Source organism: Argentina silus, assembly GCF_951799395.1.
Source record: "Argentina silus genome assembly, chromosome: 13".
Classification (NCBI taxonomy): domain Eukaryota; kingdom Metazoa; phylum Chordata; class Actinopteri; order Argentiniformes; family Argentinidae; genus Argentina; species Argentina silus.
In genome coordinates this window covers 3,547,647-3,564,675 of record NC_139667.1, presented here as the reverse complement: position 1 = coordinate 3,564,675, position 17,029 = coordinate 3,547,647, and the positions used below count along the sequence as shown (strand labels likewise).

The 17,029-nt window shown below is 44.6% G+C and overlaps 1 protein-coding gene across 3 annotated transcripts; it reads left to right on the top strand.

The window, feature by feature from the left end:
- Window positions 1–792: 792 nt before the first annotated feature.
- On the top strand, window positions 793–12,364 carry arel1 (apoptosis resistant E3 ubiquitin protein ligase 1). 3 transcript variants are annotated; one of them, XM_083683959.1, is made up of 21 exons: window positions 793–1,069; window positions 1,710–1,878; window positions 3,873–4,093; window positions 5,004–5,075; window positions 5,462–5,688; window positions 6,151–6,388; window positions 7,059–7,228; window positions 7,461–7,641; window positions 7,851–8,095; window positions 8,376–8,453; window positions 8,556–8,697; window positions 8,818–8,939; window positions 9,107–9,182; window positions 9,283–9,392; window positions 9,517–9,696; window positions 10,527–10,652; window positions 10,899–11,028; window positions 11,132–11,190; window positions 11,317–11,406; window positions 11,536–11,711; window positions 11,935–12,364. In XM_083683959.1, the coding sequence occupies exons 1-21, from the start codon at window positions 922–924 to the stop codon at window positions 12,035–12,037; spliced, it is 3,063 nt and encodes a 1,020-aa protein (XP_083540085.1). In that variant the 5' UTR covers window positions 793–921; the 3' UTR covers window positions 12,038–12,364. The 3 variants fall into 3 exon arrangements, with proteins under 3 accessions (XP_083540085.1, XP_083540086.1, XP_083540087.1); XM_083683960.1 differs by lacking the exon at window positions 5,004–5,075; XM_083683961.1 differs by lacking the exons at window positions 793–1,069; window positions 1,710–1,878; window positions 3,873–4,093 and adding an exon at window positions 4,690–4,771.
- The last annotated feature ends 4,665 nt before the right edge of the window (window positions 12,365–17,029 follow it).

The window sequence follows — 17,029 nt, the reverse complement described above, 5'->3', positions numbered from 1 at the left end:
GACAGGTAGGTAGAGTTGGCTGGCTGGCTGGCTGGCTGGCTGGTTGGTTGGCTGGCTGGCTGGCTGGCTGGCTGGCTGGCTGGCTGGCTGGCTGGCTGTCAGGTTGGTTATTACTGCACAAGATCAATTGATTGACAGACGACTGCACCCAAAACGATATTCTGCCATGTAGCAATCTTATGTGATATAACGTTATACAACAAGACTTCTAGACAGCTGCCAGAAGTTCAAGTTCAGATACTCTGTGTAATCTCTAAATCTGTCAAAGACTGTCAAACAATTCCTCCTGTCAAAACATTTCCGAACTGGTTGTCATTGAGTCATGGGGTCAGATGTACAGCATACCAATGGATGTCCTAGCCTCTGCTGTATGATGGAGGCCTCTGAGTTATTATAAGAACAAAAGCTTGTGTTATTGTTATGTTTTTAGGGGATAGACTAATCTGTGTATATGGGTCTTTGCCAGTGCCTAGGCCTATGCATTCTGCCTTTATTATTGTATGCTTTATCTGGTTTTAGTGTATTAGAAGTTATGTAATGAGATCTTTTACCTTTTAGGACCTATTTGCTTGGCAGTTCATGCATATTTAATTAATCTGGATTGCATGTCCTATCCCATCACCCAACACCCCTCCAGTGTGACACATGAATATTTATGCATTTTTTGGCTACTATGCAACAACTCAGTAGTTAAGAGGCTAGCAGTGTACACAAGTGCCTTTGATGGGTATCAACTGTTGACCGATATCGTGTCATCTTTATGTTTTGCTCTAGGTCTTTTCTTGTGAAGAAGAAGAAGGGGGAAATGAGCAGCGTTTGAAACCGTCCTTCGGTCGTACTTTGAGGTTGGCCCAGCCTCTGTGAAGAAGAGTGTTTTCCTGTGAAGACAGAGGAGTCTGAGTCAAGGCTGAAGATGGTCTGATGGACCGCCGCTTTTTGCTGACCTTTGTGTTCTGCTCAGTTTCGTGGGTCTTCTTCTGGGAAGTGCGCTGGAAGAAAGGAAAGGAAAGTCAGATTGAAGAATGGCTTCAAGGGCACAGTCTCTCCGAATACAAACATTTATTTGAAGGTAAATTTATATTGATCAGCTGCCCTTTGAAATCATGTAATCTCACCGTAGCTGCGCATGACATGTAAGACATCTTGCGACATCTTCAGTGGCAGTTTTGATTCAGTTTTGAAGTCAGATATTGCTGATGGGAATGAGGGTGACATGGTGTACAGCCTGGCTTAATCAGTTGACTCTCTCCGTGTCTTACAGACAAGTGTCCATGAGTCAAACACGTTGCCAAGCAGAAATAATCGGTTATCAGTCTGTTGTCTTGTGATGATGTGTAGCAATCCCAGACGGCCACTTTGGTGCTGCTGTGACTGACTGTGTGTGTGTGTCTGTGTGTGTGTGTCTGTGTGTGTGTGTCTGTGTGTGTGTGTCTGTGTGTGTGTCTGTGTGTGTGTCTGTGTGTGTGTCTGTGTGTGTGTCTGTGTGTGTGTCTGTGTGTGTGTCTGTGTGTGTGTGTGTGTGTGTGTGTGTGTGTGTCTGTGTGTGTGTCTGTGTGTGTGTCTGTGTGTGTGTCTGTGTGTGTGTCTGTGTGTGTGTCTGTGTGTGTGTGTGTGTGTGTGTGTGTGTGTGTGTGTGTGTGTGTGTGTGTGTGTGTGTGTCTGTGTGTCTGTGTGTGTCTGTGTGTGTGTGTGTGTGTGTGTGTATATAGATGTGCAGACTCTGGAGGAGCTGAGCCTGAGTGTTCTCAGTCGTTTGGAGGAGGTAGTGAAAGAGCAGCGGTGGTGGAGGGACATCGCAGAGGCTCACATCCAGCTGCTGCGAGACTTTGCCTTCCAGGAGTGGCTCTGCTCTCAGAGCCTGGAGCACTACTACCATACGTAAGAATACAAGTACTCCATCATGGTGCTTTTCCACTCAAGACAATTAGTTTTTTTTGGGGTATGTTGTGTTTAGACCACCCACGGTGATTCTGAGGACTTGGGGCGGGCAGGGAGGCGTAAACTATTGACAATGTCAGAAACACGTTAGGTCTGTTTACCCTCAAACCAGCATGACATACCCTCAAACCAGCATGACTCCTCGTAACCGAAACAATAAATCTGTCAATAGTTTTCATGTTTTTCTCCAGCGAATTTCTTAGTAACTTGACTTTGAACATAGCCAAGTTTTTGTATTTGTGTGCCATTTATTTAGTTGAAATGTACATGTAAAATAGCGTAGATCGTTCAGTCAGCCAGCCAAATGAGCCAGTCACATTGCCCATGAAACAAAACGGGTGGTCACCCGCAGCTGAGACTTAACAGAGTAGATACGTGCTTCTAAACATGACTCCAAACCCCAAGTCAGGGTTGGTCCACCGAGGCCAGTCCTCAGAGATGACATCACAAAGGTCTGAGACTTTAGGCCAAGCACTTTAGGTCCTCTCTGGGCTCAGTTGGTAGAGCACGGCGCTAACAACGCTTAGGTTGTGGGGTTGATTCCCGCTGGGACCATGTATACTGAAATGTATGCACTCACTGCAATGTAAGTCGCTTTGGATAAGAGTGTCAGCTAAATGGCATATATTACTATTATGCACCAGTGTCTAAAGTGACAGTGAATATGTGCCATTACTGAAGCAGAGCCACAACACCAGCATACTACCAGCTTCGTACCCCTTATGCTCATGCACTGCATTGCACAAATTAGGCTACTATTACCAAAATACTACTTCAAGAATCCCAGCATTCACTGATGTATACAAGGCTGGGTCTGTATGCCCTGGATTTTCCTTCTGAGAAAAACAACTATTGTGCTTTGTGGTTGCTTTTTTCTCTTGGGCCAGAAGAGGGCAGCATCCCCATTCATGGCTGACTGAGCTTGTTGACATTGAGCTCCGGAGGCTGCAGTGTTTCGGGGGGTCACTGCAGTAATGAGTGTTCTGTAGGGAGTCTTACACATGCAATATGGTAGATATACTGCAGTACTGCATATATGGGGGTGGAGGAGGGGGGGGGTAGTCAATAGTTAGACCTTTTCCTGGGCACTAGGTCTATTAAAGTAGGTATATTTCCTATATTTAAAAAGGCCAAACATAAACGCTGAAACGGTCAGAGTTAAATGAGTTCAGTCTACCGTTAACAGCCATTGGCTCTCAGAAGGACATGACTGTTATGGCAAATGTTTTTCTGGGTCCCCGGCAACCATGCCTCACGTCAATATTAATTATTGAGGCAACTCTTTTTCTTGGTTCAGTTCTTTCACCATTTCTCACTGACTAAGACAATGTTCAACTTAGAGAGATCACATGCCGATCTTTTCAACGCACAATGTCATAAACCTCAACGTTCTCTTGGTAGAATCCTGCAGTCTGTCTCTGCACCTGCCCTCATAACCTGTAGTGTCATATACAGTATAAACACAGGCAGCTGGGTTGTAGTGGGAAGGCTGTGTTTATTGTAGTCCCAGCAGCTGTCAGCCCACAGAAGCTCTCCCTCCTTGACTAGATTACATATATACTATTGAATACATCTGCCATGGGAAACATAATCCTTCTGTCATCTGAGGTAGCCGTCTCAGAACGAAAGAATATGTATCAGACTGTCTCAGCTAACATTTACGTTACGTTACCTTAATGTAATTGTTGTGTATCACATGAATGTTGCTCTCATGCGAGCTAGAAGAAAAAGTAATATTTGCCATGCGTGCGTGCGCGCGGGCGAGAAACTGTGACAGTGACAGGAAAGTATTTAAATAGGTCAATCCCTGTTTAAGACAGACTCTTTGTTCAATTGCTCTTTGCATGGTCATGTCATGTAGAGTTGAATGTCTAAATACTCAATTATTTGTCTTTTTTTTATTTTTATGTTTTATCTCTGTGTTCCAAATGCAGCCTAAAGACGTTGGGTTGCATGAATCTGGATGATCTAGCCCAGTTCGACAGTCAACTGCAGCTCTCGCTGGCTGCTTGGGGTTACTACTACGAAGACTACATCAAGCTGTCTACAGGCGTCAAGGTTCTCCAGGCCTCTAGGGGGAGCCGTGACCAGGACTACGAGATCCAACTGGTGCACAGCCTTGCTGAGAGGCGTCTGAATGAGAAGTGGTCAGTCGGTGAGTCCCTTTTGTGCTCATATATTAGCCTACTTATTGGACAGATGTAGGCTGACTGGGATTGAGAATTAATGCATACTGTTGTCTGTAGTATACTGTTGCTACGGCAGCGGGCAGTGATGGATACTGATACAAGCGTCAAGAGTTACACTTTAACATCAAGCCACAGCTGCATAAGTAGGTAAAATGATATATGCAAAGGAGAAGTTGACTATTACAACACGTTCCATCCTTCCTGTCCTGAAACGGATTCTTTGATTCTGCCACAGCAAAGCTGTTGCAACCCCTCACATTATTCAAAATAAGATAGTCTTAGATATGTTTCAGTTCTCCCAAGCAGCATTGCCTTGGACCTGTCCCATTGGGCGTTCAGTTCATTATTAACAGTAGTGCGGTGACTTCCACAGGCCTAAACATACCCCTCTCGTTTCCTGTGGGTGCATCTTATCTGATCTAAGACAACACCAAGGAATGTAGCAAAGAGGTGTAACCTTGTTCGGTTCCTTTTATGTGACCAGGAAGTCATGTAAATACCGTATAGCTGGAAAAGCTTGATTGTCATTCTATTGTCAGCCTGTGCACTGCTTCAGTCACCGCTGCGTTGGGCTAGTAGGCTACAGGACAACATGAGCCATGTAGATTCTCTGTTTCCTTCCTTGGATACGACATCTAACATAGGTATGTCCTCCTGTACTCTGGGTTTTATACAGATTTGTTAAGCGCTATCAAATGAAAGCAGGAGTGAAACACAGTTTAATCCAAGTTAATCTGTGAGCCTGTGCGTGCAGAATGAGTGCTTTGGAGCATGATAGCCTTGGATGAAATGTCTTTGAGGGCATCGGCTAGTGCGAGCTAGTCCTTCTGTGTGACGTCAAGTGAGGTATGATGTCTGTCTTTGTTTGTCTTGCAGCGGGAGCTCTTATATTTGGCTGTACTGTGGCGCTGTGCTTTCTGATAAGGGACCTCATGTTTTACGTGATTGGTGAGTTCACTGATAAGTACAGTAGCTAGGGGATGGGCGCATGTTGCTTAGGGCTGGGGAATGCATTGCAAGTGCTGAAACATCTTAATATGTAATTTGAAGTAGACACGGTGGCTCGTTTGAGTGTACAAGTTCTGCATGTTTTTCAGGATGTTCTGAATTCCTTTGGACCAAGGACAGCACAACTGCCTTGTCTATACACACTGCATTTCAAGCTTTCTCCTTACAATAAATGTGTTTATATTATTGGCCTAGCTAATCCTTTCTGCATTTGAAATGGACTCTCAGCTGACAGGATCATCATAAGTAACCATGAGTGCATGTACTAATGCTCTTATGTGAGTTCTGACATGATCGCTGACTGAACCCCCCTCTCCATTTGGCAGGTGGAATTACTGTTTCCATCATAGCGTTTGTCTTCACCATCAAGTTCCTATGTGAGCTCGCCGCCCGTGTGGTCAGCTTCCTGCAGAATGAGGACCCCGGGCGAAGGGGCGACCGCAGCATCTACGACTATGTACGGGGGAACTACCTGGACCCGCGCTCCTGCAAGGTCTCCTGGGATTGGCAGGACCCACAGGAAGTGGGGCAGACTATGAGTTTCCGTGTTCAGGTACGGCCCTGGAAATGGAGTCAGTTACATTCTTTATTAGTCAGTTACAATGATTTATTTGAATTTTACCCGTACTCACAACATTAGTTCTGTGAGGTGACTATTGGGGGTCAGCACAGCAACAACGAAGAGAGGAAAAGACTGTTGGTGTGAGTGTTCTGCTGGCGTATGTCCTGCTGCTGTACTGCCTGTCTGCTTCTTGTTGTGCTTTGTGATTTACATGTCTCTCAAAGTTAGTCCTGACTCGGGGGCGCTTAGTGGCGTAGCACGCTAATGCGCTTACCACGTAATCGCAAGGTTCCTGGTTCGATTCCGACCCTCGATCTTACATGTCGTCCCTCCTCTATCTCTCCCCCATCCTTCCTGTCAATCTCTACTGTCTCTATCCCAATAAAGCAGAAATGCCCTAAAAACATATTTAAAAAAAAAAAGAAGTTAGTCCTGACTCTCTTTGCTCTACAGCTCTTCTATAAGAATGGCCAGCCCTTCCCTGCCCACCGGCCCGTGGGGTTAAGGGTCAACATCACCCACATAGAGCTGGCCCTGGACATCCCAGTCACCCAGGAGGTTCTGCAGGATGTCGAGTCCAACGTGGTCAAAGTAGCCTTCACTGTCCGCAAGGCCGGACGCTACGAGGTCGCTGTCAAACTGGGAGGCCTCAACGTGGCCTACAGCCCCTACTACAAAATATTCCAGCCAGGTAAAAATGACACCTTTTGTACTGTTTTGTCAATACATTGTACAATACATATTGTACTGTAAGTCACCCATCTCTCATGGAACAGTTATTTTTCAGTTGACTTATATGAAGCATGAATGCGATGTGGAGAGACCAGACGTTTGTTTTTGCCCTTGATGAAGAGCCTAACTGACTTTGTTTAGAAAGATTCATGGCAACAGCAACGGACCACCCTGACCAGAAATGTGGATCCTCCTAATAATACTGTCAACTTTATCACAATTTTTCCATTACTTAATCTTCTTAATCATCATCTTAATATTCAACACAATCTATTTTATAGATTTGTTTACAAAATATAGACTGACGTGATGACATCAGCTATAACTTACTAACTATAATATTTTCTCAGGATGTTTCTTTTCAACGTTTAGATTGATTTCACTTTGAGCATGGTACAGCTTGGATCAATTTAGCGTGATAAATGTTGAAATGGTCTCTTTGCATGAAGGCAACCTGAACCCTTGTGTCCCCATTCTTTCCGAGTTGGCCTACTGGCAAAAGGCAAATATGTTTCAACCACATCTGGCCATCAATCTAAGGCCCTTAGGGCATCCGTCTAAAGTAATTTCAATACTAGTCTATACTAGTTCAGTTCAATACCAGTTACTCTCATCTTCATCTGTTTCAGGCACGGTGGTGCCATCCAAGACGAAGATAGCCTACCACTTCTCCACTCTGGTCCTAACCATCAGCCAGCACCACACTCTGCAGATTGAGCCTCGGGACGAGTACGGCAACCCCACCAGTAACTCCACCTCTCTCATAGATGAGGCCAACTACAGTGTCCATGTCCACTCGGTAAGAGACTTGTGCCCATCACAACACCCTTCATACAACAGTATACATACGTTCATTCATTCATTTGTATACATTCATTCATTCATTTGTATACATACATTCATTCATTCATTTGTGTACATTCATTTGTTTCATTTGTGTACATTCATTCATTCATTCATATACATACATACATACATACATACATACATAGATTCATTCATTCATTCATTTTGTGTCTTTCTGCTCTCAGCTGGGCACTGTGGATGACGACAGCGGGGAGGAGTACTACAGTAAGTCGGTGTCGTCCAACAAGCAGCTGTGCCAGGTGCAGCTGAGGCTCACCTTGAGGAGGAAGGGCTGTTTCCGGGCGCGTATCTCCTACATGGACCAGCCCCTCAACAACGGGGAGTTTGACATCATCGTTCTCAGTGGTGAGGGTCCTGACTCGGGTGTACTGCCAAAGCATTAAGGGAGAGGGTTGGTAGCATACTACCAGATGAAATACTCAACCACAGCTTTTGAACGGTATAGGACACGTACAATACTTGTAGACCTTAGTCTTTGCGGCAGTAAAGGCAGTGCTCTGATTTCACTCCTGTGTGTCGACTCCTGCTCTTCTCTTATCCACTCTTATCACCAGAGAATGAGAAGAACTGTGTGGAGAAGAATGTGTCCACCCCTGGGATCAGCATCTACTTTGAGGCGTACCTGTACAGCACAGGGAACTACAGCAGCAACTCCTCCTGGCAGCTGCCCGCCTCTCTGCTGGCCCCCCAGAGGCGGCCCTCCATGGGGGACGAGGAGGACGAGCACGACTCCCCTGTGGAAGGCCAGCCAGAGAAGGTCAAGAAACCAAAAAAGGTCTACTGCTACATATCGCCAAAGGTGGGTGAGAATCAGTAGACATCTTTGTTATCCTTCATGAGGAAATTAGTTTGCAGCGTCAACACACATTCAACACATATATAAAACATATAAAATAAAAATAATAATAAATAAATAATACTAAAAAAAGAAGATGGGGAAGGTGACATAAATAATGCATTAGACATAAAACATGCAATACTACAGTGTAGGGGGAAGCACCTAAGCGGCACCTTAAAGCCAGAGGAGTGAACATCTGTTATGTTGTCTGGTGTTGAACGTTTTCATTTCTTCCACACAGCAACTTTCCGTGAAGGAGTTTTACCTGAAAATTATTCCATGGCGCCTTTTCACGTTTCGAGTATGCCCGGGGACGAAGGTAAGCTTAGCAGCTCTGCTAACGTCCGGCTTGTGATTTCTTCTGGTGCCCCGAATGAGCAGAATATTTGTAGTATGTTTACCTCCTCCTCCTCCTCCCCAGTTCACCTACTACGGCCCTGACCCCGTCCACAAGTACCTGACCCTAGTGGTGGATGACGGGATACAGCCGCCAGTGGAGCTGAGCTGCAAAGACAGAAACATCATGGCTGCCACGTTCATCCGCTTCCTGCACAAGAATATTGGTTTGTTTCTCTTCATCATGATAAGTCACTGTGCAAAGTGCCACAATGGAGCCATTGAGGTACATCCAGTACCATTGAGGTTGTGACCGTATTGGGACTTTTTGTTTATGCGTTTCGCAGGCGGTTCTGAGACGTTCCAGGACAAGGTGAGCTTTTTCCAGCGTGAACTCAGGCACATCCACTCCAAGAGGCCTCGCACCAAGACCTGCCTGAAAATCACACGCCACACCATCCTGGACTCGGTGAGCGTTTCCTAGCTGACACTGCACAGTGTAGCTGTTCTGTTCTCTGCGCTGCAGTGAGGTTCACTCAGCTGCTGAATCAGACTGTTTGTGTGCTACACCAAGGTGGCGTAGTCGATTGTATAATGATCATTTAATGCTAAAAATAGCCTTGTCCTCCCCCTCAGTCCCTGAAGGCCACGCGGAACTTCTCAGTGTCGGACTGGAGTAAGAACTTTGAGGTGGTGTTCCAGGATGAGGAAGGTAAGTTCAAGTTCACTCAGCATGCATAAAGGACCGTCATTGTGCTCTGTGTAGTACGGGGAAGGAGAGTTCCTGAATGGTCTGTTGTCTTTCTCCGCAGCCCTGGACTGGGGAGGACCACGCAGGGAATGGTTTGAGCTTGTCTGTAAGACCCTGTTTGACACCTCCAATCAGCTCTTCACTCGCTTCAGCGACAACAACCAGGGCCTGGTAAGCTCTCCTCATCCACTTCAACGCTACAAGCCAAATTAAGATGCCAAAGTTCACATGTGTCACTATTCACTGATTTACTGCAGTTGATTAGGCAGTGAGGTAATGCGTCTTCCAACCCCAGGTCCACCCAAACGCAGAGCGTCCGGGCCACCTGCGCCTGAAGATGTATGAGTTTGCGGGTCGCGTGGTGGGGAAGTGTTTGTATGAGTCCGCTCTGGGTGGGGCCTACAAGCAGCTGGTCCGGGCTCGCTTCACCCGCTCCTTCCTCGCACAGATCATCGGCCTGAGGATGAACTACAAGGTACCCAGTTAGATGAGGATGAACTACAAGGTATCCAGTTAGATGAGGAGGAACTACAAGGTATCCAGTTAGATGAGGAGGAACTACAAGGTACCCAGTTAGATGAGGATGAACTACAAGGTACCCAGTTAGATGAGGATGAACTACAAGGTACCAAGTTAGATGAGGAGGAACTACAAGGTACCAAGTTAGATGAGGAGGAACTACAAGGTACCCAGTTAGATGAGGATGAACTACAAGGTACCAAGTTAGATGAGGATGAACTACAAGGTACCCAGTTAGATGAGGATGAACTACAAGGTACCAAGTTAGATGAGGATGAACTACAAGGTACCCAGTTAGATGAGGATGAACTACAAGGTACCCAGTTAGATGAACTACAAGGTATCCAGTTAGATGAACTACAAGGTACCCAGTTAGATGAACTACAAGGTACCCAGTTAGATGAACTACAAGGTACCCAGTTAGATGAACTACAAGGTATCCAGTTAGATGAACTACAAGGTATCCAGTTAGATGAGGAGGAACTACAAGGTATCCAGTTAGATGCCCTCTCAGAGGAACGAGATTTATGGGTTCGGGTTCTCTCCCTATGTTTAGTTCAACCTCTGGTTGGTTGCATCAGTGTTGCATTCTTCACAACGCCAGGAAATGTGATCTGTTTATTTCATAGAGCTTGAGCCAATCTGTTGTGGTGTTTATGCAACATATTAAGACATCAAACCTGCGCCCTAAGTGGTTAAGTCATCTTTATTGTTCCAACAAGATAGAATGATGTGTTTATTTAAAAATCAATTTTCCTCTGTTTTCATTTCATTTTCCACGGGCAGTACTTTGAGACGGATGATCAGGAGTTCTATAAAACGAAGGTCTGCTTCATCCTAAACAATGATGTCAGTGAAATGGACCTGGTGTTTGCAGAGGAGAAGTACAGCAAGTCTGGACAGCTGGAGAAGGTGATGCAAGCGGTTGAAAATGACCTCCCTTCCCCCTTATCCTTGATGTCATCTCAAAGACAAACCACAAACCAAACAAAAGAAACCATATTGTGTCCTTGGCAGGCTGTTTATGAGCCTCAGAGAGAAGTGGCGTGTTCAGTGAATGTGTATGCAGACGTGTTGTACAGAAGTGCTAAGTAGAGTTTATGTAAAGGGTGTAGTGTATGTATTGTCAGTCAGGTTCTAAGTCCTGTTATTCTACAGGTAGTGGAGCTGATCTCTGGTGGCGCCCAGATTGCTGTCACCAACGAGAACAAGATGCATTATCTGAACCTGATATCCCAGTATAGGCTTGCCAGTCAGGTCAGGGATGAGGTGGAGCACTTTCTCAAAGGTAAAGAGACGAACAGAGAGATGTAATCATTTCATTTCCACGTTTATGTGTTACATCCGTGTTCTCTGAGAGGTGCTGACGTATTTGTTTTGTAAAATTTCAGGGTTAAATGAGCTTGTTCCAGAAAACCTCCTGGCCATATTTGATGAGAACGAGTTGGAGGTATGTCACATTAGGTCTACAAGGTCTATTTGTTTTTTTAACAAAATAACTTGTGACGTTTGTTGACGCACTTGTGGCTCCGTAGAGAAATCTGTCGGCTATGTCTAAATGTGTCTTTGTCTCCAGCTGTTGATGTGTGGTACTGGGGACATTAATGTCCAGGACTTCAAGGCCCACGCTGTGATCGTCGGAGGGTCGTGGCATTTCAGAGAGAAGGTGAATGAATATGACCAGCCCTTATCGTTTTTTTCTCGTGGTTTGGATTGTTTGGCACAGTGCCTCGGTCCACCATTGGTGTTGATGTCCTAGTGCTGAGCACCATGCTTGTGATGTTTTGCGTCCCAGGTGATGAAGTGGTTCTGGGCGGTGGTGTCCAGCTTCACCCAGGAGGAGCTGGCTCGCCTGTTACAGTTCACCACGGGCTCCTCCCAGCTGCCTCCGGGAGGCTTCAACACTCTCTGCCCCTCCTTCCAGATCATCGCTGCCCCCACCCACAGCACCCTCCCCACTGCACACACCTGGTGAGTGGAGGGGTGCGCACACACACATACACACACACACTCTTTTCATTCATGTTCAGCTCACACGCATACTGTATTGTAAGTTCAGTTCTTTAGTCATATAAATATGTGTATACCTGCATACACACCCTTGTACACACCCACAATACCTTGTAGGAGATACTGTACTGTACCCATGGGTGCCAAATGACCGACCATCTGTGCTCCTCTTCTCTCTCTGCAGTTTTAACCAGCTGTGTCTCCCGACCTATGACTCCTACGAGGAGCTGCACAAGATGCTGAAGCTGGCCATCAGTGAAGGAAGTGAGGGCTTCGGCATGCTCTGAGTGTCCTTACCCCTCTCCCTGCAGCTTGCCCCCCCGGGGGGCACCCTAGCTCACCTCACACGACAGGGGAGGACACTGCCCACACCAGCCACCCCCGGTACACCCCTGGAACCCACTACTCCATCTGCTTTGGACAGTGGGCACGATCTCTCTCTCTCTCTCTCCAAGACTTATCCGGAATCCTCTCCCAGGGGTAGAGGGCATTACGGGAAGTCAGCAGGAAGCACCAGAAGGCTGTTGGAACTCCTCAGGTGTACGCTGGCTCAGTGTATATATGACATTATGCTTTTGTCAACAGCAAAAAAAAAAAAAAGAAAAAAGAGAAAAGGTGGGGGGAAAAAAAAGAAAAAAAGAATAAGCTTAGTTAGGGCTAGTTTTATTCTAGGTACTAGTTGCTTAGGTGTACATGTTTCAGAGAGGACATGGCGCTACTTAAAGGCCATAGAGCTTGAAGTTGAATCGCTTTTTTTTGCATATTGCTTTGACAAAGCTGACAAAACATATTAGCGCAAATGCAGCGTACTCCACGGGTGGATAACCTGTACACCCATAGCACTTTGGCCTTAACTGATCAGGGAAGGATATGTGTGTGTGTATATATATATATATGTGTGTGCGTATATATATATATATATATATATATATATATATATATATATATATATATATATATATATATATATATATATATTAATATCACTCTTTTATTTCAATATGTGTACATACATGTATATAGGTTTTCATGTTATTACAAAGGTTCACATCTTTTTATTTGATATTCAAGGAGAAGGGGCTCAAATTGTATCTCTTTACGGCCACCCATTTTTTGTTGGTGGGAGTTTCTTTTGTTATGATTTGAAGTCGAGCATTTGATTTGTTTTGTTAAAGATGTTATTATGAACATGAAGTCACGTTTAATGTAGAGGATGGTTTTAAAAAGAAACCAAGTCGTCCCCATTGTACTTACGTCTGTTTTAACTTATGGACTGACTTGATTTATGTTGTTGACCCGTACCATTGTTGACTTGTTGACCACAATGTTATTTGTGTTGATCCATTGACATTTCTGTTCCGTTTTAAAACCTGCCTTACTGAAGCCCTTTGCCTCTGATGGTATCAGGAGCGGTGCATAGTTAGAAGAAAGTAAACCTGTAAGAACACAGTAAACCTATAAGAACAATGATATTACTACAACGTTACTCTTTGCTAGTACTTACAGGGGTCATTTGAGATGTGAATATTGATTGGACGTAAAGGTGGCGAGACACCAGAACACACGGCCATCTTGGTATTTGCCATGTCCTTTTGAGTGCGTGTTGGTTTTCATTCACCGCCTTGTATGGGTTTACCTCAGAATCTCCAATCTCATCTATGCATCCCTTCACACAAGTGTGTGTATGTGTGTGCGTGTGTGTGTGTGTCTGGGTACAGTTGATCTTAGATGCCTCCTCTCTGACTGTACTACCCATAGTTGTACATATACTGTCTCCAACCCCTTTAACTTAGTAGTCAGTCGCCCGAGCCGGGACACAGAGACAGGATCTGAATGGTGTATATTCCTATCTGTGTTTCCTTTGTATTATTGTCCTGCTTCAACTGTATTTATTTTTTTACTAGCATTCCCAATGACTAATGTATGCTAGTGCTGTCAATGTAAACCAAGAGCCAACAGGAGGCGGTGAAAATGTGTTTCTTTGTTTAGTTTTTTTTTTGTTCTAAGCTACCTAGTATGTGTACAGTCCATTTAGGAATACCAACATCTGAAACATTTAGCACAGTAGCGAAATGCAGACACATTGTTATGCAATATATTACATGAAGCGTCAATTGATTTGATCAAATATGATATTCACCTCTATTATTAGCCACACAATGCGCCACAAATGCAATTCCACGGCAGACGACGTCCTGTCGTCTCATACAGTATTCTCACAGTTTGCAGTGTAAATGTGAGTCAGCCGCTTAGCGATTTATCGCATAAACGTCACTCTTGTTGAACAAGACACACAGATATTACGTTATTGGGGGACTGGGTTTGTGTTGCTGCTGGTGGGGTGAACTGCACGCAGCTCACCGTTCAGAGCCAATGCAACTTTTCCTTTGAGATGTTTTGAGGAGCTTTCTCCCTCCGCCTGTTTGTGCATCAGGCAAGCGATCTTCATAAGCTCAGATGGCCTTTTACAGTGTTCCGGGGATGTTGTAACCAAGCTTATCATGTTGATTAAAGGTAGTGAAATGTTATTTTGAAATGGTAAAAAAAAAAAAAAAAAACATGGTGCAGTAGATCACTGAAATGGTACCCATATGAAAAAAATAGTCATAATGTTTTGAAAACGGTGTTAATTAAGCACCAGTACCAGGAAATTGTATCACATTGTATGGGAACCGATATGTCTGAAATATGTTTATTAAAACACGTGAGCATTAAATAAAGTGGAAGTAGCTGAGTTTAGATAAGACCACAATAAGAAGATGTGAAAGAGAAAGGTGGAGTGTTTTTTTATTGTTATTTCTTAGCTAGTGTTTCACTTTCACGCAAAGGTTCTTCTCTCAGTGTTTAGAGTAGAGTGGTTTCAGATTCGGAAAGCTCTGTAGTTGTCGGGGTTTGGTTTGGGATTTTTATCTATGTACATATTGTGAAATAATTGCCCTATGGCTTGGAAGTGAGTTTTTTTATGTGTAAAATAATGGCAAGCTGTTGGCCGTCACTGATGAATGTCTTTCTGCACTGCAGACCCTCTGTTGTTTATGAGAATAACAAAGTGATGGAAACGATTCAATCTTGTGTCATTTTTGTGTTAAATCAACTGACTGCATCATGCCATGGCTAAATTAAATCAAATATTCTCCGGTTCCAGCTGGTCAAATCATTTTCACCTCTTCATTACAGAGAGCCAGTCAAATGGCAACATTGAGGAAAATTAGATTTGAACAATGTTCTGGTGTATTTCACTGATCAAAGCCATGAATTGATTGAAGTCAGGGACCAGGATTTGCTGACCGAATATGGCCTCAAGACAAGAAGAATCTACAGAGGAGAGCCCGTGCCCTCTCTGTTGGCGTGGCCAATGCTGCCAGTAGCATCATGGAGAGACAGCCATGGAGAGCCAAGCTGGGCCAAGCGCTCAATATGGTAAAGCTATGACAATGATGAACGCTACAGTACAGAGATCTACACTCACCGGCCACTTTATTAGGTACACATGTTCAACTGCTTGGTAACGCAAATATCTAATCAGCCAGTCACATGGCAGCAACTCAATGCATTTAGGCATGTAGACATGGTCAAGAATACCTGCTGACGTTCAAACCGAGCATCAGAATGGGGAAGAAAGGTGATTTAAGTGACTTTGAACGTGGCATGGTTGTTGGTGCCAGACGGGCTGGTCTGAGTATTTCAGAAACTGCTGATCTACTGGGATTTTCACGCGCAACCATCTCTAGGGTTTACAGAGTATGGTCAGAAAAAGAGAAAATATCCAGTGAGCGGCAGTTCTCTGAGTGAAAATGCCTTGTTGATGCCAGAGGTCAGAGGAGAATGGCCAGACTGGTTCGAGATGATAGAAAGGCAACAGTAACTCAAATAACCACTCGTTACAACCATGGTATGCAGAAGACCATCTCTGAACGCACAACACGTCGAACCTTGAAACAGATGGGCTACAAAAGGGGGTCCAACCCAGTACTAGCAAGGTGTACCTAATAAAGTGAATATATATGGCATGTGCCGTTTCCCTGCCGCTCCCCTCATCTGTCCGCTCCTCAAACAGAAAACGAGAGACGATTCGGACGGCAAGACAATGTCTCACTCCGTCCAGAATTAGGGAGAGGAGTGTCCGCCAGTCTCAGCACTGGCCTGGCCTCCATTATCCCATCTGCCTCAATGCAGTGACAGGCCGGCCTCCAGGTGCTGAAATGGGAGGGCCTCATGTAGCATTAGCATTTCATTATCATTACATGAAGAGCGTAACCAGATGCTGACTGCCAGATGCTGCTAATCTCAGCTGAAGGCCAACTCATCACCTGGAACCTTCATACTGTACTTACTGTAGATTTGGCTTTCATTCGCCCAATACATGATTTTTTTTGTGCGTAATTTGTGTGACTTAAATTTAAAAAAAACCTTGGATACCCTATTTAGTGAATTTCAAAATCAACTTCGTGATATTTTCACCTTTGCCCTGTCATGATTGCACGGGTCTTAGTGTCATTCTAGACCCAGGATTCCAACAGAATGCAGTGACTCTTTTAGACACAAGGGGGCAGTGATTCTACACGAGAGACGTACACTACTTAAACTATATCATGGCAACACTCCCTTCAGCCAGCAGATTTCACAGGCTTTTACCACTAAACCTTGAGACAGATCCCAGTAACACTAAATTATGAGGGGCTTTCCTGACATCAACTGACCCCACCACGCCTGATATCTCCTCTACTATACAGAGAGGAACCAGGGGGAAAGAAGAAAGACCCCAATGATGAATCATCTCAATAAACAGACAACTTTGATTTATTTACCTAGTCAGTTGAAATGCCTGGGCAAGCGAGGCTGCGCACACCTCATTAACGTTTCAAAATAAATATGTCTCATTCAATACCACTGAATCCCCCTCAGTTAAAGGCTTAATGAAGTCAACCAATTGACTGTTCTGCTGGGCACTGGAATGTGAATCTCACAGTAATTGTTGAAAGCGGAGAATGAGGGGGGCAAAGAATAACACAAGCATGCTTCCCTCCAAACACACAGAATTGGTAACTGGTACCTAAAGCAACACCAAAGGGTTGTGAATGTGAATAGGCTCATGGAGGGTTAAGATGGCAGCAGTTAATAACTGAACATGGACAACGTGGACCTTTTAAGGACTCTTGGAAGATTGGCCCATTGAGGGCTAAATGGATCCCTTATAAACTAGATTAAACTAATCTATCATCCAAAATATTAGCCGAACATTAGCATCTAATGTTTCTGTGGCAGGGGTGAGGTGATCA

Bases quoted from the DNA above. Each gene is read 5' to 3' on its own strand.
- arel1 (XM_083683959.1), top strand. From the start codon at position 922: ATGGACCGCCGCTTTTTGCTGACCTTTGTGTTCTGCTCAGTTTCGTGG. The intron at 9,393-9,516 runs GTAAGCTCTCCT...TTCCAACCCCAG, and splicing joins GCGACAACAACCAGGGCCTG to GTCCACCCAAACGCAGAGCG. The intron at 11,191-11,316 runs GTATGTCACATT...CTTTGTCTCCAG, and splicing joins TTGATGAGAACGAGTTGGAG to CTGTTGATGTGTGGTACTGG.